The 17,396-nt window shown below is 40.4% G+C and overlaps 1 protein-coding gene across 1 annotated transcript in view; it reads right to left on the reverse strand.

Annotated features, from left to right (window-relative positions):
- The window catches only part of LOC129589416 (teneurin-m-like), a 29,466-nt gene that overhangs the window by 10,849 nt on the left and 1,221 nt on the right, over positions 1-17,396 (reverse strand). Inside the window, 5 exon segments of the mRNA XM_055484176.1 lie at positions 135-325; positions 577-721; positions 1,629-1,850; positions 4,333-4,641; positions 7,298-7,792. Of these exon segments, the coding sequence (XP_055340151.1) occupies positions 135-325; positions 577-721; positions 1,629-1,850; positions 4,333-4,641; positions 7,298-7,601 (1,171 nt within the window). The 5' untranslated portion in view covers positions 7,602-7,792.

Here is a 17,396-nt window from a genome sequence, read left to right on the forward strand (position 1 = left end):
TATATATATATATATATATATATATATATATATATATATATATATATATATATTCCATAACATAATCTGCTCACATGAATTCTATCAACGTAATATTAACGAAGTAATTTAAAACAATGGAAAATCATACGTACCGGCAAAATATCCGAGAGCACCGATGAGCGCTAAACAAATGAGCGCCATTAGGAGCGTGACATTCCTCCATGTTAGCAGTTTGTGCAGTCCCTTGCGTTTTTGCAGACTCTTCCCGGAAGATGCCGGTCGCAGATTTGTGCGAGAGGGATAGACACTTCCGGGTGTGGTGTGCAGTGGACACTGGTTGGACCTAGATGTGATAAATTTCATCATTTTCCCCGACGTTCTGTCACCGGTGCGAGGGCTTTATCGCACAAGATGCCATTTTACTGGACGCGCGTTCGGAGAAGTGTAAAAGTTTTACATGTAAACTGTCGGTGGCGTATAAGTATTACACACACAGTTACAACGATCATCTCCATCATTTTTCTGACTGCGCCGGTAAGAGATACCGCGTGTTCACTTGAGACTGTAAAATGGTCCTTTAAAAGATTAACTTACCGCAGAATCGTATTAGCAAGGTAATGTTCACTCAGAGGCCGGTCTACGCGCTCCGCGTTGGGACGGGACATGGATGGATTGAACAAATGCCGTGAGTCGGAGGCGATGACGCTGCTGTTGTTACTCAGTTTGCCAATGTTGGCGCCTATTGGAGACACACCATTGTAGTGGCGTACTGCAGGTGTACCTTCGAGTAGAGTACCGTACAAATAGTATTGCACATGATCATGAAATACCGTATATTGTTGCTGTAAAATGATATGTGACTTCGTGGCCGCGTCGAGTCCATTACGAACGGTATTGTGTAATTCGACATGGCATTTGAATAAAGTATATGATTAATTTGTAAACTATTAGCGCATGCAAGCGTTATAGCTGTTTGTAAAAGACATAAAACCTTGGAATTCCAATTTTGCGGTAAGGTTATGCGGAATACCGAACGAACCGGAACCACCTTTCCATGCTCATACAGTACCATTTAGTAGACATAAATCTTGTTGATACTGAGCAAGAACTGCATGAAACAATTGGGACAAACTGCGGAATCATAATCAATTACGAGAAATATTAAAAGTCTGTACGTGACGAATTACAAACAGGTTTTAATAGTTCGTGACCATGCATGGCGAAATAACCAATAAAGAATTTTAGCCAAGAAACCGTTTTACCTTATGCACATGAATGTATTTTACTACTTTGCTATAAAAACAGAACAATTGTAGCTTTGATGGAAACTTAACGAAATTAACCGTGTATACGTGACGGTAATTAATCAACCAAGTGCTGAGCGCCGTTGATATTACAGTAATGTTTATCTGTTTCAAGCCCATATAAAGGTGACCTATGGTCAACTTTACTGTGAACTGTCGAAGCGCATCAAATTAATATCAAAATTTCTCATGGGATGCTTGTTCGTGCACTATCTATATATCCAGTGAACACCCAGCGGCCTATAATTTATGCATATATTTCTATGTTGACTTACACATGTACAGAAACATACAACTGCAAGGTGACATTTCGGTAAGTCGTTAATTAATGAAGTGACTTACTTGATGAGGTAGGTAATAAACATCTGTCGGAACTGGTAGCTGGCGAGGAAGCCGAAGCGTGCTTATCCTGTTGATCATCGAGGAAGAGCGGGGGATCTTGGCTGGCGTAGTAGATCGGATGAGCCGTGGCGTGATGGTGGTGATGCGGATGATGGAGGAGTATGTGGCGGGACGAGGTCAAAAAGGGATTGTGCAGGTGTTGCGCCGATAACTGTTGCACACCTGTTGAAGCACAGAGGGAATTCGTGCCGATTCAGTGCAGATTAGGGATACGGATCATTTTACGTCTCCTTTTCGTATGCAATACGACTTGTGCTCAGGGTGCGGCTCACTTCTTCATATGCATAAATAATTATATATTCTGCCTTAAATGTACATAAAGCGCTGCTCCAATAACCCCACACTAAAGACCAAGATTTTTGGATGCAATTAGCTGTCGCGGTGACTGTATTTCTTCGTCTGCCAAGATTTACATGAGCAATAAGATCAACAGCGTGTGTTGCAAAGTCAGATGTCCAAAAGAAACATTTGCTTACTCACAATCGGCGAAATCGTATTACAGCTTAACGTTTCAAGGCTGGACAAAAAGATGAACTGTTGCCCATCTTTGCGGTACCAACATCAATGAACTAAACTGACATCTTTAATCTGACAGAGTAACAAAAAACCTGTTTATGTCCAAATTGACATAATACATGCGGCTTTATTGTGCTCGTACTGCATGCATGCGGCGTCGTACAGCGCGTAATCTGAATGGAATTATTGCCTGATTATGCAGTCAACGAATTGTCGTGTGTCATTGGGATTCTTATAATTATACACAAATGCGGTTAGCGGAGACTGCATATACAGACTTCCTACACACCGCACTGATCTTCTTCCGCAAGATTGATAAGCAAATATAGATCCGTATGAATTTTTATCGACTCCCTATTGTATTTTGCATTTCCCACAACATAAACACTTTACGGTACTTTTCATCCGGATCCGAGAAGTTCACACGCACGCACCGCACAATACACTGCCGCCGCACTGACCAATAAACGATACGCGTAGCAGACGAAATTAACCGCATTTAAGTGATATTCTGATGGATATAAGTGGATTCTTATGATAATTTTTCCATGGTTATCGATCAATTGAATCAATTAAGTTTGTGCTGTTTTTATGTGAGCAATTGTTTAACCTGTTGTATTTACTACGGCTTACATGTCGCACATGTGCCATGCAGTTTTATTGTTTATTCGTATTGGTTTGTTGTGTTAGAACGTTTAGTAGACCATAGCAAATTAAATGAATTCTGTCAGTGGCAAACAGTCGCATGTCATCGAACGCATTGTGAATTTCATTTTAATCCACGAAGTATGTTGATTAATGAGCTTCTAAAAAGAGATTACAATCATGCTGTACAAGCTAGTCTCTCATGATACAGCCGTTTATCCCGCTTTCCATCAGAAAGGGATTATCAATTTTATAAACTGTAATTTTCTCGGCAAGCCGTCCGGAAGATTACAATTGGAGCGATCTGGTCAGCAATGTGCGTGGCGTATACGAAGCAGGCTGTGCGTTTCCCGAAATAATCCACGAAATCAAACAGTCAAACAGACTGATTGATACAATGCGGAGCAGTATCCTTTTGAGTAAAGGTCATTACTGAAACCGCCACTGATGATTGTCTCTTTCGCCAGTTGGACAGCATAAACAACACTTGTACACCAGCAAAAGAAAAGCAACCATCTGTTACAAAATTTCTCTCGATAGCAGTGTTAACGAAAAATGCCGTCTTACACAATCGGAAAAGGATATGTGCGGGTGTATTGTCGGTGAAGTACAGATCGCATGTAAAGTTCATCAAGATGCATTGTCATATCAGTTTTCTTTCGTACCAGCTCGCGGAGTTGGTTCGGCTGTTCTTATCACTAACTGCTTGGAAAATGCATTTTGTAGTGTCATTTCATCGTTTACGGAATTTGTTTAAAACTGAATATTCTTTTGAAAAATAATATTTGCATATGTTTTGCTTTTTTAAGCTTTTGCAATTTCCGAATTTTTGGTGGACCCTATCAGTGTGCCAGTATCTGAGTGAAGAAATTTTAAGCTTCCTATTTTTTCCATTGTACTTGCAATTTGATATACGCGAAAAACAGTTTCTACCAACGGTATTAAATTTTAACGCTCAGTCTGTTTAAGGCTCTGTAATTATCACCACATAAAAACACCAGATCAGTTGGGAATCAGATTGAACGGCTTCTGCTTTGTACCAACCTATAATTAAATGCTTCTGCTGTAGCGGCGATGAACTATCAAAAAACGGGTTTATTATTTTGTTAAAAACATGTACTGTAACTGAAATGCGAATGCGGAACGCTGGTTAGTGCATTCGTAAAAAGACAGAAACTGCTTAATACATATTTTCACTAATTATAATTATTGCAGTTAAATGGCGCAGTGCACCGGTACCTAAATCTTAAAGTTTGTTTCGCAACAAGGAAGAGCAGGAGCAGACTTAAACCTGTATACGAACTAGTTTAGTGTTTTTACAATTACGAACAGTAATAATTATGTAAACGAAAATTGTCAGTACTTTAATTATTGATGGACAACTAAAGCCATACTAGTACTTATGTTCGTGCTTGTCTGAACACCCTGTGTTCCTGATTGGGTTACAAATAGCCAATTCTTTCCGGTTGAACTATGGACTCACCGTACTGGTAGAGCGGATGCGGAGTAAGGGCATTACAGCTTATTTCTGAGGCAGTCGAGGGATTAACGTAAGATCCAGTGTGGCTATTACCATGCACCGGAACTGTTGGGCAATCGCTGTTGTTGTTCTCATTTGACGTTTCAGAAATCATATCATCAGTCTCCGGCGATGCCGTCTCCGAGCTGAGTCGGAGCAATTCATACAACTGCGACTTGGAATAATCCTTCCGACCGGCTCGCGTCGGACTGTGGTCATCCAAGTTTGTTGTTTTTAAGTTATTGATATTGGCTGCTAATGCTGATCGATTATCTGCAAAACAACAAAATTTCACTTTTAACGACACGTTATAAATAACAATCGGATAAAAGTAGGGCGCACAGAGAAGTGCTATGTTGATGAATAGCGCCAGCCATACGGTCGGAACATTTTCCTCTGCTAGTGACCATTATGTGCAGTAATGGGCGAATTATATCGCGCTGCTGATTATCAATTTTACTAACCCATTTTGTGGCCAAATTATTAAGCAGCTATAATGATTAGTGGCTTGTCGGACAAGATTTCTAACCAAACACCACAACCGTCACCGGTTCTGACCGGTACAAACGAACACATTAAAGTAGTCTCTTGAGATTAATTTTATACCGAAATATAGCCAAACCTATGATCATCAAGACGGAGTCCCATATAAGTAACATGCATAATTATAAACTTCCGATATATCAAAGTCTTCTGTTTCAAATCATCACACGGTGACAAATTACATCAGCGGTAATAAAAAGTTCTGAACAGGTACGAATTTTTCTGTAGCTTTCTCATGTAGGTGATACAGCGCTAGCAACAATATTATGTGCTGTACTTTGTAGATGGCTCGACAAGATTGTGACCCATCATGCAATGTGGTATTTTATGAATGTGGTTGTTTTGTTCGAGAAACATTTACTGTACGTCAGTTAGGCAGCATCAGTTGATGATATCGAGACGTGGTGTGAAGTGCTAATCTCTGTATTTTTATGCGCAAATGAGGTAATAATGAGTGAGTGTGTGTATACGCAGGAAGAAGCCAACGTGAACGACTGCCGCCAATTCCGCCAACATTACGTGTGCGCTCGTGCGGGGCGCTTGCGCCCTTCGCAGTGTGCCGTTTCGTCGCTAATCAGAGCAGGCCCAAGTGCGCACATTTCCGGCTAACCGTTAGATAACACACGCCAAGACATTTTTATCATACCTCGTCGTTAAAGAAATGCGTTCGTGCCGATGACAATGGGCGCATCATTCCTAGAGCAACACTTTCAAGGAGCACGAAGCGAACTCTTTGCAGTGTGCAATTTCAAGCTCATGTAACGCATCCTGTAATATTTTTCCCAAGTTACGCAACGACAAGTTCTATACATATGCTGTGGTTCCCAGTCGGAAACCGACCAGTACTGATGCATTTGCTAACAAATAATACCCATTTTCTGGTAAAAAGGGTAGGGCTGGTGCAGAATCCCTTCGCAACAGTAGGACGGGTAAGATGATTCCCAGGAATGTCCAGAGCATTATTACCAACGAGAAGGGATCGATGTACCAATTAAGCGTGCGTGTTAAGAAAACTGCATGTCTTTATTGTCTTAATTAATGCCAACAGGAAATATGAGCCGCTTGTTAGTTGTAAATCATTAGCATTCAGTTTAGTGGGTGGAAGACAAAGCAAGATGGCCCGGCTGCAAGAGAAAAACGAGCAAACCGCTAGGATCGAATGGTTGACCAGAGCGCCGCGCCTGCCTACTGCATACATATGTACTGTATACATATACTGCATCGGAGCCGTTAGAACCGGATATGACTTTCTGATCATGGAATGCCGGACAAGACCGGTCGTTAGGGGTGAACAATAGTGCGCAAATGTTGTTTTGATTGCCTGTCAGCAGGACTACATGGATGTATCTCCTGTTGGCGTGCCAATGGACAAGTGTGAACATGTCAGTGATTAGGGAATTCGCAAACTGTCAAGGTCACTTCAAACGCCGGTCCGGTTTCGTCATCACCAAGCCGCGGCGAATCATTACAGGGGCACAAGCGGCACGGGGACGAGTATGATTAGAATTTGTTTATAACCGCTCCTCTGACATATTATTCATTTAATTGTCGAACATTTACCGAAGTGACCTGATCAGCGGAATGTATAGGTGTCCTTTTGTGCACGCGATGAATATCACGCATTCCATGCTGCTTTGTTTTGTTGTCCGGTGTGTGTATCTCTATGAGTCTGTGTGGGGATTTGCGCAAGCAGCACGGGTACACGCGCCTGACCGCCTGCATAAGGTAACGAATTTTCATAAACTCTTAATGTTTTCTTTACACCCACCAACGCAGCCAGTCATTCTATCAAACTTGTCTGATGTAAGCAATTCAGGACAGAATGAAGTGGACAATGGAACAGCAGTGCTTAGTTGATAATCAGTACAAGGATGATTAATGAGTCCAGTAAATAAGCTATTAGACATTTGTTAACGCATGCCTGCCTCCGTCTAAACAGTAGCCTGCTTCGCCAAATTTAACAGTCTATCACTGTCAAGAACGCCTCACAAATAATTGTGAAAAGCTTTTTTGTGGCGATCTAATTAGGCCATTAAAGATCACAGCTATGGGAGAATCACGAATAATGCAACTTTGAAAACATCCTCTAAACCACGAATACACTGAACTGGAAATAAAATATGAGCATGTTTTGCCAAATCACTGATACTGATAATCAATCGCCTATACATACATATATAAATCCAATGACCGATTACTGCCCATGAAAACAAGAGTTCACGTATTGGAGAACGATTATTTACATAAGATGTAATGTATAAAATTTAAAACCCCTTCTTCAGGCCTAATCGGATTATACATGGCCCTTTACAAAGAAAACGCGTGCATAACATGAACATATCACTGGAGATTACAGCCATGTAATGGCCGGTCTGTACATGTTTACCTGCTGGCCCACTGACCAGTCCTAATCCCACTCGATGTGGCTGGTCAGCGTTCGCGCTAAACAACACCCGCTCAGATCCGGTTGCCGCTACGAGCGGTCCAGGTCCGGGAAGAGTCTTGCGATTGTGGGTTAAACTCTCATAAACAGCTGCTCCCTCCTCGTTCTCGCTTTCCGTTGAACTGTAATTTCCACCGGAAGTCAGCTGCTGCTGCTGACCACTGCGTAATGAGCTGGGGTTGATTGGATGCGAGCGGCGGTGCTGTTGGTCAACGACAGGACGACTGCGGCGATGTGCTCGATCCATTGGAAGGCAGAAGCGAATTAATACTCTTTTACTTCCCAACAATAAATATATATATCCGCTCAGCCGCGCGCTAATGGAATAGGAAATAGTCCAATAACGCGCCGGGTTTAATTAATCAAATACTTTCGCTTCTTCGGGAGTTTAATTGCATTCCGGCGTGGGTGATTCTCCAAAAGGAACGCACTGTATCTCTGTAACATATATACGACCTTTATCTGGAGCAGAACGGAACGTAAAAGTTGTGAGGTTATAAAGCACATTTGCACATTTAAGCATTTTTCCTCTTATAAGAGGGAAAGAGATCACGATTTCGCTTTCGATCCGATCGGAATAACCAGATTTTCAGGTAATAATGTAGCGGAGCAGATAGCTGCATATTACGCCGGCTATATCATTTTGCTGCTGTATATGCCCTCGATGATCACTCCAGTTCACTCAAAAGGCTTCGCACAAGAGGCGTGGACTATATCACTCATAACTGGCCGGCTCCGAAGATGATCAATCATTCAATTTATATTTTCCACAGATCATAATTAATTGACGCAAAATCGCAACTCTCTTCTAACAGTAACGATAATTCTGTTTACATACGAATTTACAGGACATATTCGGTACAAAGAACGGTGTAGATTCATCTCGAGTAATCAAGTGAGTGAGAGAGCAAAGTAGTGGAAAACAAGAACATACACCACCGGCTGCACATCTATTGGCCGGCCTGATGGGCTGATTTCCTGCTCTGCAGTGCTGCACATCGCACAGACCTTCGAACTGCAGAAGGCGGATTCCGTTCAATAAACAGACAGACTGACCAGTGTGGTCAATACGTATTATTCCCGCAGCATACACACACTACTCGAAACTCGTACTTGTATAAATCATCGGTTTCAGTCCAGTGGAAATTGGTCATAAAGTTAGACAAATATGATATTTCTTCCTTCGATTCTGAAGGAGTTTATCGTGTTGGGCCAGAATATAAACATCCGTTCCCCTTCACTCGCTCATGCGCCCATCATAATCTGTCGGTTGCACCATATTCTTTTGATCACCATCCGTAAAAGAAGAGCAGTCAAAACATCTCCCTATTATCATACCGAACTGAAATGAACGCTGATATATTTCTAATACAGCGTCAATGCACCATAAATGCACCACGTTGGACTCAGAATACCGAAAAGTGAAAATAGCATAAGTCAACTGCCCCGACAGACTGTCCAGCCTACTAATTACTACGCGCGGGTATAATTATATAACTAACAACCATGAGGTCACAGAAGACATATTAATTTATTCTCGAATTAGTTTTTGTTGGGGTGGCTTTCGAGATTCCGACGTGCTTCTTTTTATTTTTAGTGAACAAAACTAAAATGTTTAATTATATAGCTTTTTCGGTCAAAAATTATGGTGCTGAGATTTATTTCTTAAAAACAATATTGCCGGCTGCTACACACATCAGTTTATGAATGATTGCGTTCTTATGTCGTTAAGTTTGCCAACGTATGTATCGCGATCAAAGATCAAAGTATGAATTCAATTAATAGGAAATTCTGCTTGACAAAGAATGACAAAATGGAGAACAAAGTGTTCTGAATGACCAGAACTGACCGGGCAGATAAGGAAACCCCGCTGGCGGAACGGAAACAGCTTTCTTGCAGCATGGCCGGCTAATACTGGTCTGCCTGTCTATAAACAGGTCCGTTCTCTCTGCCACTCTGTCCCTGCATGCGCCAAGATTCCCATGTCCATTACCCATCTCGCTTCGGTAATATCATATTACACATTTTTGTTCTGGCACTGCTGGCGATTACATTTAAATAGCATGCCAAAGGAAAATTGTGTCTGTGTATAAAAATTGGTGCGTTAGGATAACTTCGTTAGGGAAATTGGAGCACAATTTGGTTGCCAGATCAGCCGGCGCAGTCAGCTGGCTTCCTGTTCAGTATTATGTTGTTGATCGAACTGAGTCAGTGGGCTACGCACGTGTGTAAACTGAAATTGCCTTTTAAAAATAACCGCACGACGCACACATGTGGAAAATATGTGTTTAAACAACATTTATAAGGATTTCTTTTCGTAATAACTCTCCCAAAAATAGCTTAAGCGGTGTTTTGGTTAATCCTATGGACAAGGGACAGTTCTAAACTGCGCAACAGCTGACAGTCTGCGCACGAGTATTTTAAAACTGAAAGTGGCCCGATCAGAGCCGGGCTTACAGCCTTACATAAGCCTATTGGAATTCTCTTGTGGCTTCCCCTAATTTCTCTTCTGGTGCATTTAAACGGCATCATGAAATTTATGGACTTGTTCCGTCACGTTCTGCATGGCCAAATAGTGAATGACGAGAAGCAAATTTGTACAATGCTTTGGTGGTGTGGTCGTAAATGTCAAATAAAGATCAGTCACCAGATCCGAACCCGACCAAATATTCTCCCTCTCGGCAGGATACAGACGCCTATCAAACTCTTATCAGAGGCGTCAACCAGCGCGATAGGGACTTTTGCATCTTTGCTCTTGTAAATTAAATATTCTCATGAGAAAATTAAGACAGCGCCAATATGTCTGCGCTGAAGGGTTAGTGCGAATTTCCTCGTGATTCTAATTATTTCGCTAAATAACAGATTCCACAAAAATCCTGTGTGATAGTACGCTAACGCGGTTCAGTGGTATTCGCCGGTATACGAATCAAGTTATCAACAGTGCCGAGCTACTTTGTCGGACGATTAATTATACTGACGCCCGGATCACATAAAATAAGCAAGTATAATTATTAACAAAATTCGTTATCCTACTGATTTTTTCTATGCTGAAAAAAGTTTTTGTGGGATTAAAAAGGACATCGTCAATGAGCGCAATTCTGCATGCTGTGTAATGCATAAAGAAATACTTGAATAATAAAAATCTTCAATTAAGCAAATGCCAAAGCTATATTGCCATGCGAACGCCATTAAACGAAATTTATTGGATTTTCAAGTATTGTTGGTAAATAGGGCATTGTATATTGCCGCCTATGCGCATAAAAGAAGGGAAATAAAGCATTGAGAAATACCGAAAGCCGTGGGGAAGGGGTTTACTTTTGACCAGTGGTCAAGGCAAACACCACGTCTAATTGTTTCGGTGCTCATAATTTTTCAAGTGTTGATAGCGGCTTAGCATTCACAGGCACTTTTATCAATTGTTGCAATTTACTTCTGTTTGTACTGGGCAGTGGGCATATGCTGAATTTTTGTCCGCTACCCAGAAAATCTTGGGCCTGGCATGAATTCATAGAAATAGATTTCCATTTAATAACGCCGAGCGAAATTGCCAAGTGAGAAAAGTGACCAACGGCCACTTGCCCAACTGGTTTTACAAGTTATTATACTCGATGCATGACTGCCATATATAACACGTCGCCACGGTCACGGTCAGTATCTACAGAGAAAATCCATATTCGAGCGCCGTGCAGCAGCGCCTGTGCACATTAAATATTCCGCAGCTGACCATAATAATTTAACCAAGGTGTCGCTCTGCAGCGCTGATCAGTAAATAAGCGTCGCTTATGCGTGAATTAATTTCGGGAGATAATTGCTGGGTGTCATCTAGCCGTTTCTTGCAGTGGATAAACTGGAATGGGTTAATTTTAGGAAACACGAACTGAATGCATGGTCTCCATGACGTTGAGCGATTTCTACGGCACATATTCCCATTACTGTACATACAATTACTACACGGTACAAATTTAGTTCCAACCGGAAATACCGCGCGGTCCGCTGAATAATCGTCAGATACTTATGCACATGTTAATGTCAAAAAAGTATTGTATTCGGCTAAATGTTCCCGCAATATCCAACACGCAACCTATTATGAGAGCTTTTGGAAAAAGGAAATTCTCATCCTTAGCAGACTGGACACGTGCTGGGGAGACGCGTACAATGCATCTTGTGGACACAATGCAGTATGGTGCTGTATACTGTATACGCCACAAGTGCACGGCAAGATATTTTTAGAATGTGAAATCTGGTAACCAAAATAATCTAATTGGCTTTTATTTTTAAATGCAGTTCTCAATAGTTTATTCATGTGCTACGTGTTCTCTGCGTGAGTGAGCTTAGAATAACAGCGTGACTATAAAAGAACATAATTTATTTTAATGGGAAAAATTTAGTTGCAAAGACTTTTTTGTCACAAACAGATTTGTGCAGCGCGCCTTCATCATTTTTATTTTTTTCTTATGACAGAAAATAAATTTATTCTCGATACAGTCAGTGCAAATAATTACGTGTGCCGTAAAAAAGCCTCATCATTGAAACCGTAGGCCGATGTCTAATATTTAACGCCAAAAATTACGGTTAATAAACTGCCAGAAGACAGCTATTTCCTGGTCAGTTTCATTGTTGCTCTGGCTCTCTAATCTGACCGCCACTTCTGTACGTTATCATATTTTCCACGCTCATCACGAAATTAGCGCCCAAAGCCATACTTCTGTTTGGTTTAAAATTTCAGTACAATTATTTTCCCGCCGACGACGAGCAAAATGAGAAATTTGGCTGCATTTGGCCGCTAACTCCTATTTAACGCCCCTACATCTCTCACGAAATCGCTTTGCAGATGAGTCTGTTCACGGCTTGACACGTAAAATCCACGCAACCCCACCCCAAAGCAGATGGTCCCATGGAGAAACCAAATAACAATATGATTATACGTCTTAATACACCAGCACCTTCCGAAAAGCACCTTAACAACACGCTTTGTTCCAAAGGCCCAAAGCAACATCTTCGTATACAAAAGAAAGGCATCGAGTCGGTCAGAATTATTGCTTGTGCCACATATCTTTACGCTGCACACTAAGATTTACCGTAAATAGCCCGTGTATGTAATCCGGAATTATCGGATAATTGTCCCCAGCCGGCAGGAAATGCTGGATAACGCGAACACTGATATGCTAGTGTATCTGTTTATACTGAACACTACACGAAGAACAAAGCAATGTCGCGCAGAAAATGCAGAAGAATATTATGCACGCATTATGACATCTGGTTATGAACCTTTTAGAAAATTAGCACATCGTAGGTGTTGCCCAAACGCGAAAAATATTGCTGATATTAATGCACCTCTTGCTTATATCATGGCAGCATTTTGTTCAAATACTTAGCTAAAGAGCTATATCAGACAACGATCAGACGTCATCGCCTGACCGGCGCTTGTCAAATTAAAATTTATCAATATTATTCAACCATCATCAGATATCGACACGTATTTTTCTGACATTTCCCGCAGATTCTATAGGAATTTGACAAATGTTGTTGTTTGTAATAACGAACGACGTATACGCACACCGATGGGTATATTGTCTAAGCGCGGCAATATCCCTTGCAGCGGATTTTGCGCATTTGGTCATTGCAGAACAGGTCGCTGATCATGTCTATTACAGTGTTTTACCATTAAAACAATTAAATGGCCTTTATTGTTTAGTGTCATCAAACAAAAACATCGGATCTCCAATTAGTAACTGCTAATTTTCTATTGAACTGCGTTAGATTGCGGACGCGCAGGGTGGTTATTAATTACGGTGCGAGTGGTAAATTATGATATCGTATATACTCGCCTTGTCTGTGCAATTTGTAAGTACTGTTGCCGGTGGCCGTACAATTTGTAGGTGCCACTACATTAATAGTAGGCTACCAGATCAAAAATGTGGGTTTATGAAACAATTTCCGGTGGTACACATCGGCTGCTGTTTTGCCTACATTACCGTTCGCAACAAGGAAATTTAAACAGGTCACTGCTGACAAAATGTAAATTTTATCAGTGCGCAGTGGTAATCCTTGCAAAGTACCAAAGCCATTCATGCCATCAAGCACAGTACCCTAGTGTTGTCTGCAATACTCGATGCAATACAATAAAAACTTTCCAAAGATTCTGTAATCATCTTGCATTTGTTGTAATGGTAGCCGCTCTTGTAGAAGCACTGTTTTATCACGAAACCGGAAATGCTGGTTTCCAGTCAACATATAATACATATGTTCATCGAATATATTTTCTCGTTGCGAACGCTATTTGTCCACTACAAAAAGGTTTTAATGAAAAATTATTCGTCGTCAAAAATCAGTTACTCTTAAAACCCTACGAGCCCTACTCGTAGCGATACTATTTGAACCCTGAAATACCTGTGGGCACATATGCCCATTAACCGTTTTATAACTTTTCTCGAATAAGCAGTTTCAGTGACCCTGAATAATTTACTGCAATTTACCGTCTTCGGCTACCTATGCAGCAGAGATAAACGAGGTGTGAAGGTGAGCAAATTCCCAAACTTTTCCACTCTATAATTTGGACAAAAGAAAAGGATGATAACCACGAATATTAATGCCTTTATATCCATACCTGCTCAAGCGAACCCTACGCACTGGGTGCTTTATCGTTGGTAATTACTCATCTCGCTTTCACCACACATTCGATTCCCAATGTTTGTCACCGATAAAATTGTGATAAATGCTATTTGTTGACAATAACTTCAGTTTAGATACTGTGTTATGGTCCTTAAACACGGCTTATCCTTCTTACAGCGAAAATTTTCTCAATAACCTTGCGCGATGTAAAAATTAACTTTCGTAAACAAAAAACATTAACGTGAACCTAGTTTTCATAGTTTATAACTGGTACTGGTGAATGCTTGTAGCACCAAGCAAAATACAGTAAGCCGATTTGGGAAGATCCATGGCTATTCCAAAATTACCGGCTTACTCACGGCAGATATCCTTCAAGATAATGACAAGATACAAGTTTGTTTCTTCGCATTTTGCTCTTTGCAACTCGAGATAAAAGGTAATGACTTAAGCCGAAAACAATGGTTGCTCTCAATGAATATTAAGTTATTAAGTTATTAGCACGAGCAATTTGCAGTCCTGTGCTGCTGAATCTCTGTAGTACGAGAATATACATTCCAAAATGCATACAAGATAATAAGCGGAGATCAGCTGGAAAAGAAACTTTAAGATCGGCGCTCCTTCGTAAGCTTCGATTTGAGACCGGTAGCATTCATGCCGGTATGCAATTTTTATTCGATACTGAAATAGCGGGAGGCAAGTTGATCACAATGTATCCCGCTTTATTTATACTTACTTTACATGCCGACAAGCCATACTGACATCTTCCGGAATGTTTGTGTATCGTAAAAATAATGTCATGGATACTTTGCGTTGCTTCCTCTTCGCTAACCGTCAAAGACATTTGCCTCCACGACGCGCTGTGATGGGAATACAGCTACTATGCACCCATTATCGGCATTAATGATCTTGCAATAAAAGCTAAGAATTCCTGAAAAAAGCCTAATAACTATGAGCATTTGATAAGTTCCTCCAGCTCTAGATATGATCTGACTGGTGTAGGATAAAAACAAGTTTTTTTGGGGGTGATCGATACCACGTTATAGTTGCTTTGGTTGACATCGTGTCCCTAAAATCCCAGCTGAATTCTCGAAGCAAAAATGGTTGCTCGAACTTTCAACGAATTTTTTTTAAATAGCTTAATTTAAAAGGACATTTTTGTTGTGCCGATATACTGTTACTATCGTAAGTACTCGCATATAAATCTATCTGCATTGAAGCACACGATGGCAATGTACAAACTTCGTTATTACACATAGTTGCGTTTGTTCACGTATAAACCGAATACATACTGTGTACTGCAGGGTCATTGGTCGCGTAAAATACAGTTGGGAATAAATAGAAATTGAAATTTCAGCCACTTTAAGTCTAAAGCACTCATATGTCCTAGTTTAAGGTTAATCTTTTGACTTGTAGTAATGATCATTTATATAAACGTGTTACAATTTACAAATGTTTCACATTACTTTAAGAGTCAGTGCGTGCGGAAAATGCAATTTCATAAGTGAGTGCAACATATTGATTGTCTAATATTATTTCTCCTCTTTAAATTGAAGGGCACTTTACATCTGTAGCAAGTCGAATTAAAGTAGCCTTCCACTTTATCGATACGAGCAGTTTATTATAGTGCTGTTATATGCGTTTGCAGTCCACGTTATCTGAATACATTTGTGCTTTACTAGATATGCACTGGACAGTTTGCACGTTGGCATTGAAATGCTTATAATACTGTGTTTAATTTGTGTTAATTGCAGCAAAAGACTGAATGGAATTTATTAACTGTTGTAATCCGGAAAGGACAAGTGCTTGATCATGTACGTAACTACAGTACGGTTTCTGATTGCCAAACTGATAAAACGTGTCCGTGCTTCGCAGGATGCCGTCTACAATGTATACATATGCACGATTCATCACTTGCGACGGAACTGACCAAATCTTTCCAGTAGTCATATAAAAAACTTTCATCTCTAGACGCTGGGTGCTCATTTTTTCAGCTTTAACAGCTTTCATCATCCATCCTCTTTTGCGAGTTCGTCCGTCATGGAACATATGACTTCGTTTATTATCACTCATTTCGTGTCTGTTATTCACGACATCCATCAGATAAAGGAAGCAATGTTGCAATTTATCCAATTAGAAGCAAAGAAAACTCGATTGAATCAGTCATCCAGGGCACCGTCAAAACCAGAATAATCCCTTATGCAATACCATAATAATGCTTCTTGGATGTCATGCTTACGCACTTTACGCAGTAGCATACAGCTCGCATAGCTTTCTTAAGACTATCAAGTTTATTTTAATAACTAATATGGTCGGACTTTTACACAAGGATAACTAGGCAGTTACTACTTTTTGATATCAACTTTTTTTAAAAAGAGAACAAATATTTTTTTAGTTGCTTCGTACACATGCATTATAATTTTCTATCTGAAGCGGGGTACTAATTTTAACAAAAGAATGCAATAACTATACGGCATTTGCTGCAATAACTATAAAGCGCTTTTACAACGTACTGTATAGTGTATACCAGGTACTGTGTAGTGCAGTCTGTGCAGAAGAGAATGGAGATTCCCGATGCACACTGGACATACCTGTCAGGAATGACCTGCTGCGTTAATTAGATATTCTTCTGCATTATTATAGCAGCATTGTTTGTCTCGCACTATTAGATACACCTAATATTGCCGAATTGATCCTTCAAAATCACACTGACTTATGGATATCTGATACAGCGGTAATGCCATTTAAGTTGTCATTAGGATATGTAACGCCTCAATGGGCTGCAGCTGAACGAGCTCGGCATTTATGACATGTACAAACGTCTGCAGGAACACAGTGAAAACCTTTCTGGCAGCAACATTACATCGTGCCGCGAAAAAATGATGAATATTGATCGCGAATAAGATGCAGGCGCTGAATTATACTGTGTCAATTTTTTCTGTGTATTTAAGCACCGGTGTCGCACTCATATCAATATCACGGAAATCTGCGGTCACAATAGCGAAACAAACATGTGTAAAAGGAAACGAACATTATTGTGCAGCCGCGCGTCCACGAAGAAAGTTAGATAGTCATGGTGAGTCCAAATTATTTTGAATAGCAGACCAGATTGCAAAGCAAATCTTTTGTGATGCATTTTCTAAGTAACTAAAAATTTATTTTTTCAATCCACTAAAATCTGAGCGTCATCTAAATCCAAACGTGTGTACTTGTAATACTACCGTAAAAACTTGACCTCTTTAATTACAGCATTTTAAAGATAATAACTTCTGTTGACCAAAACAGCTCGGCTATTGTTCAGAATTTCCTGTTGTTTCATTCGATCCAGCCAGTGGATCGAATTATAACACCATAGAGTTTAACTTCTTGAAAAGCTCGTCTAAACACTAAGTTTCCGCTTAGGTTTTTCGGTCAAATCAATAGATGTTAAAGT

The sequence above is a fragment of the Paramacrobiotus metropolitanus genome, unplaced genomic scaffold, assembly GCF_019649055.1.
Source record: "Paramacrobiotus metropolitanus isolate TYO unplaced genomic scaffold, Prichtersi_v1.0 Parri_scaffold0000034, whole genome shotgun sequence".
In the NCBI taxonomy this organism is placed as follows: Eukaryota; Metazoa; Tardigrada; class Eutardigrada; order Parachela; family Macrobiotidae; genus Paramacrobiotus; species Paramacrobiotus metropolitanus.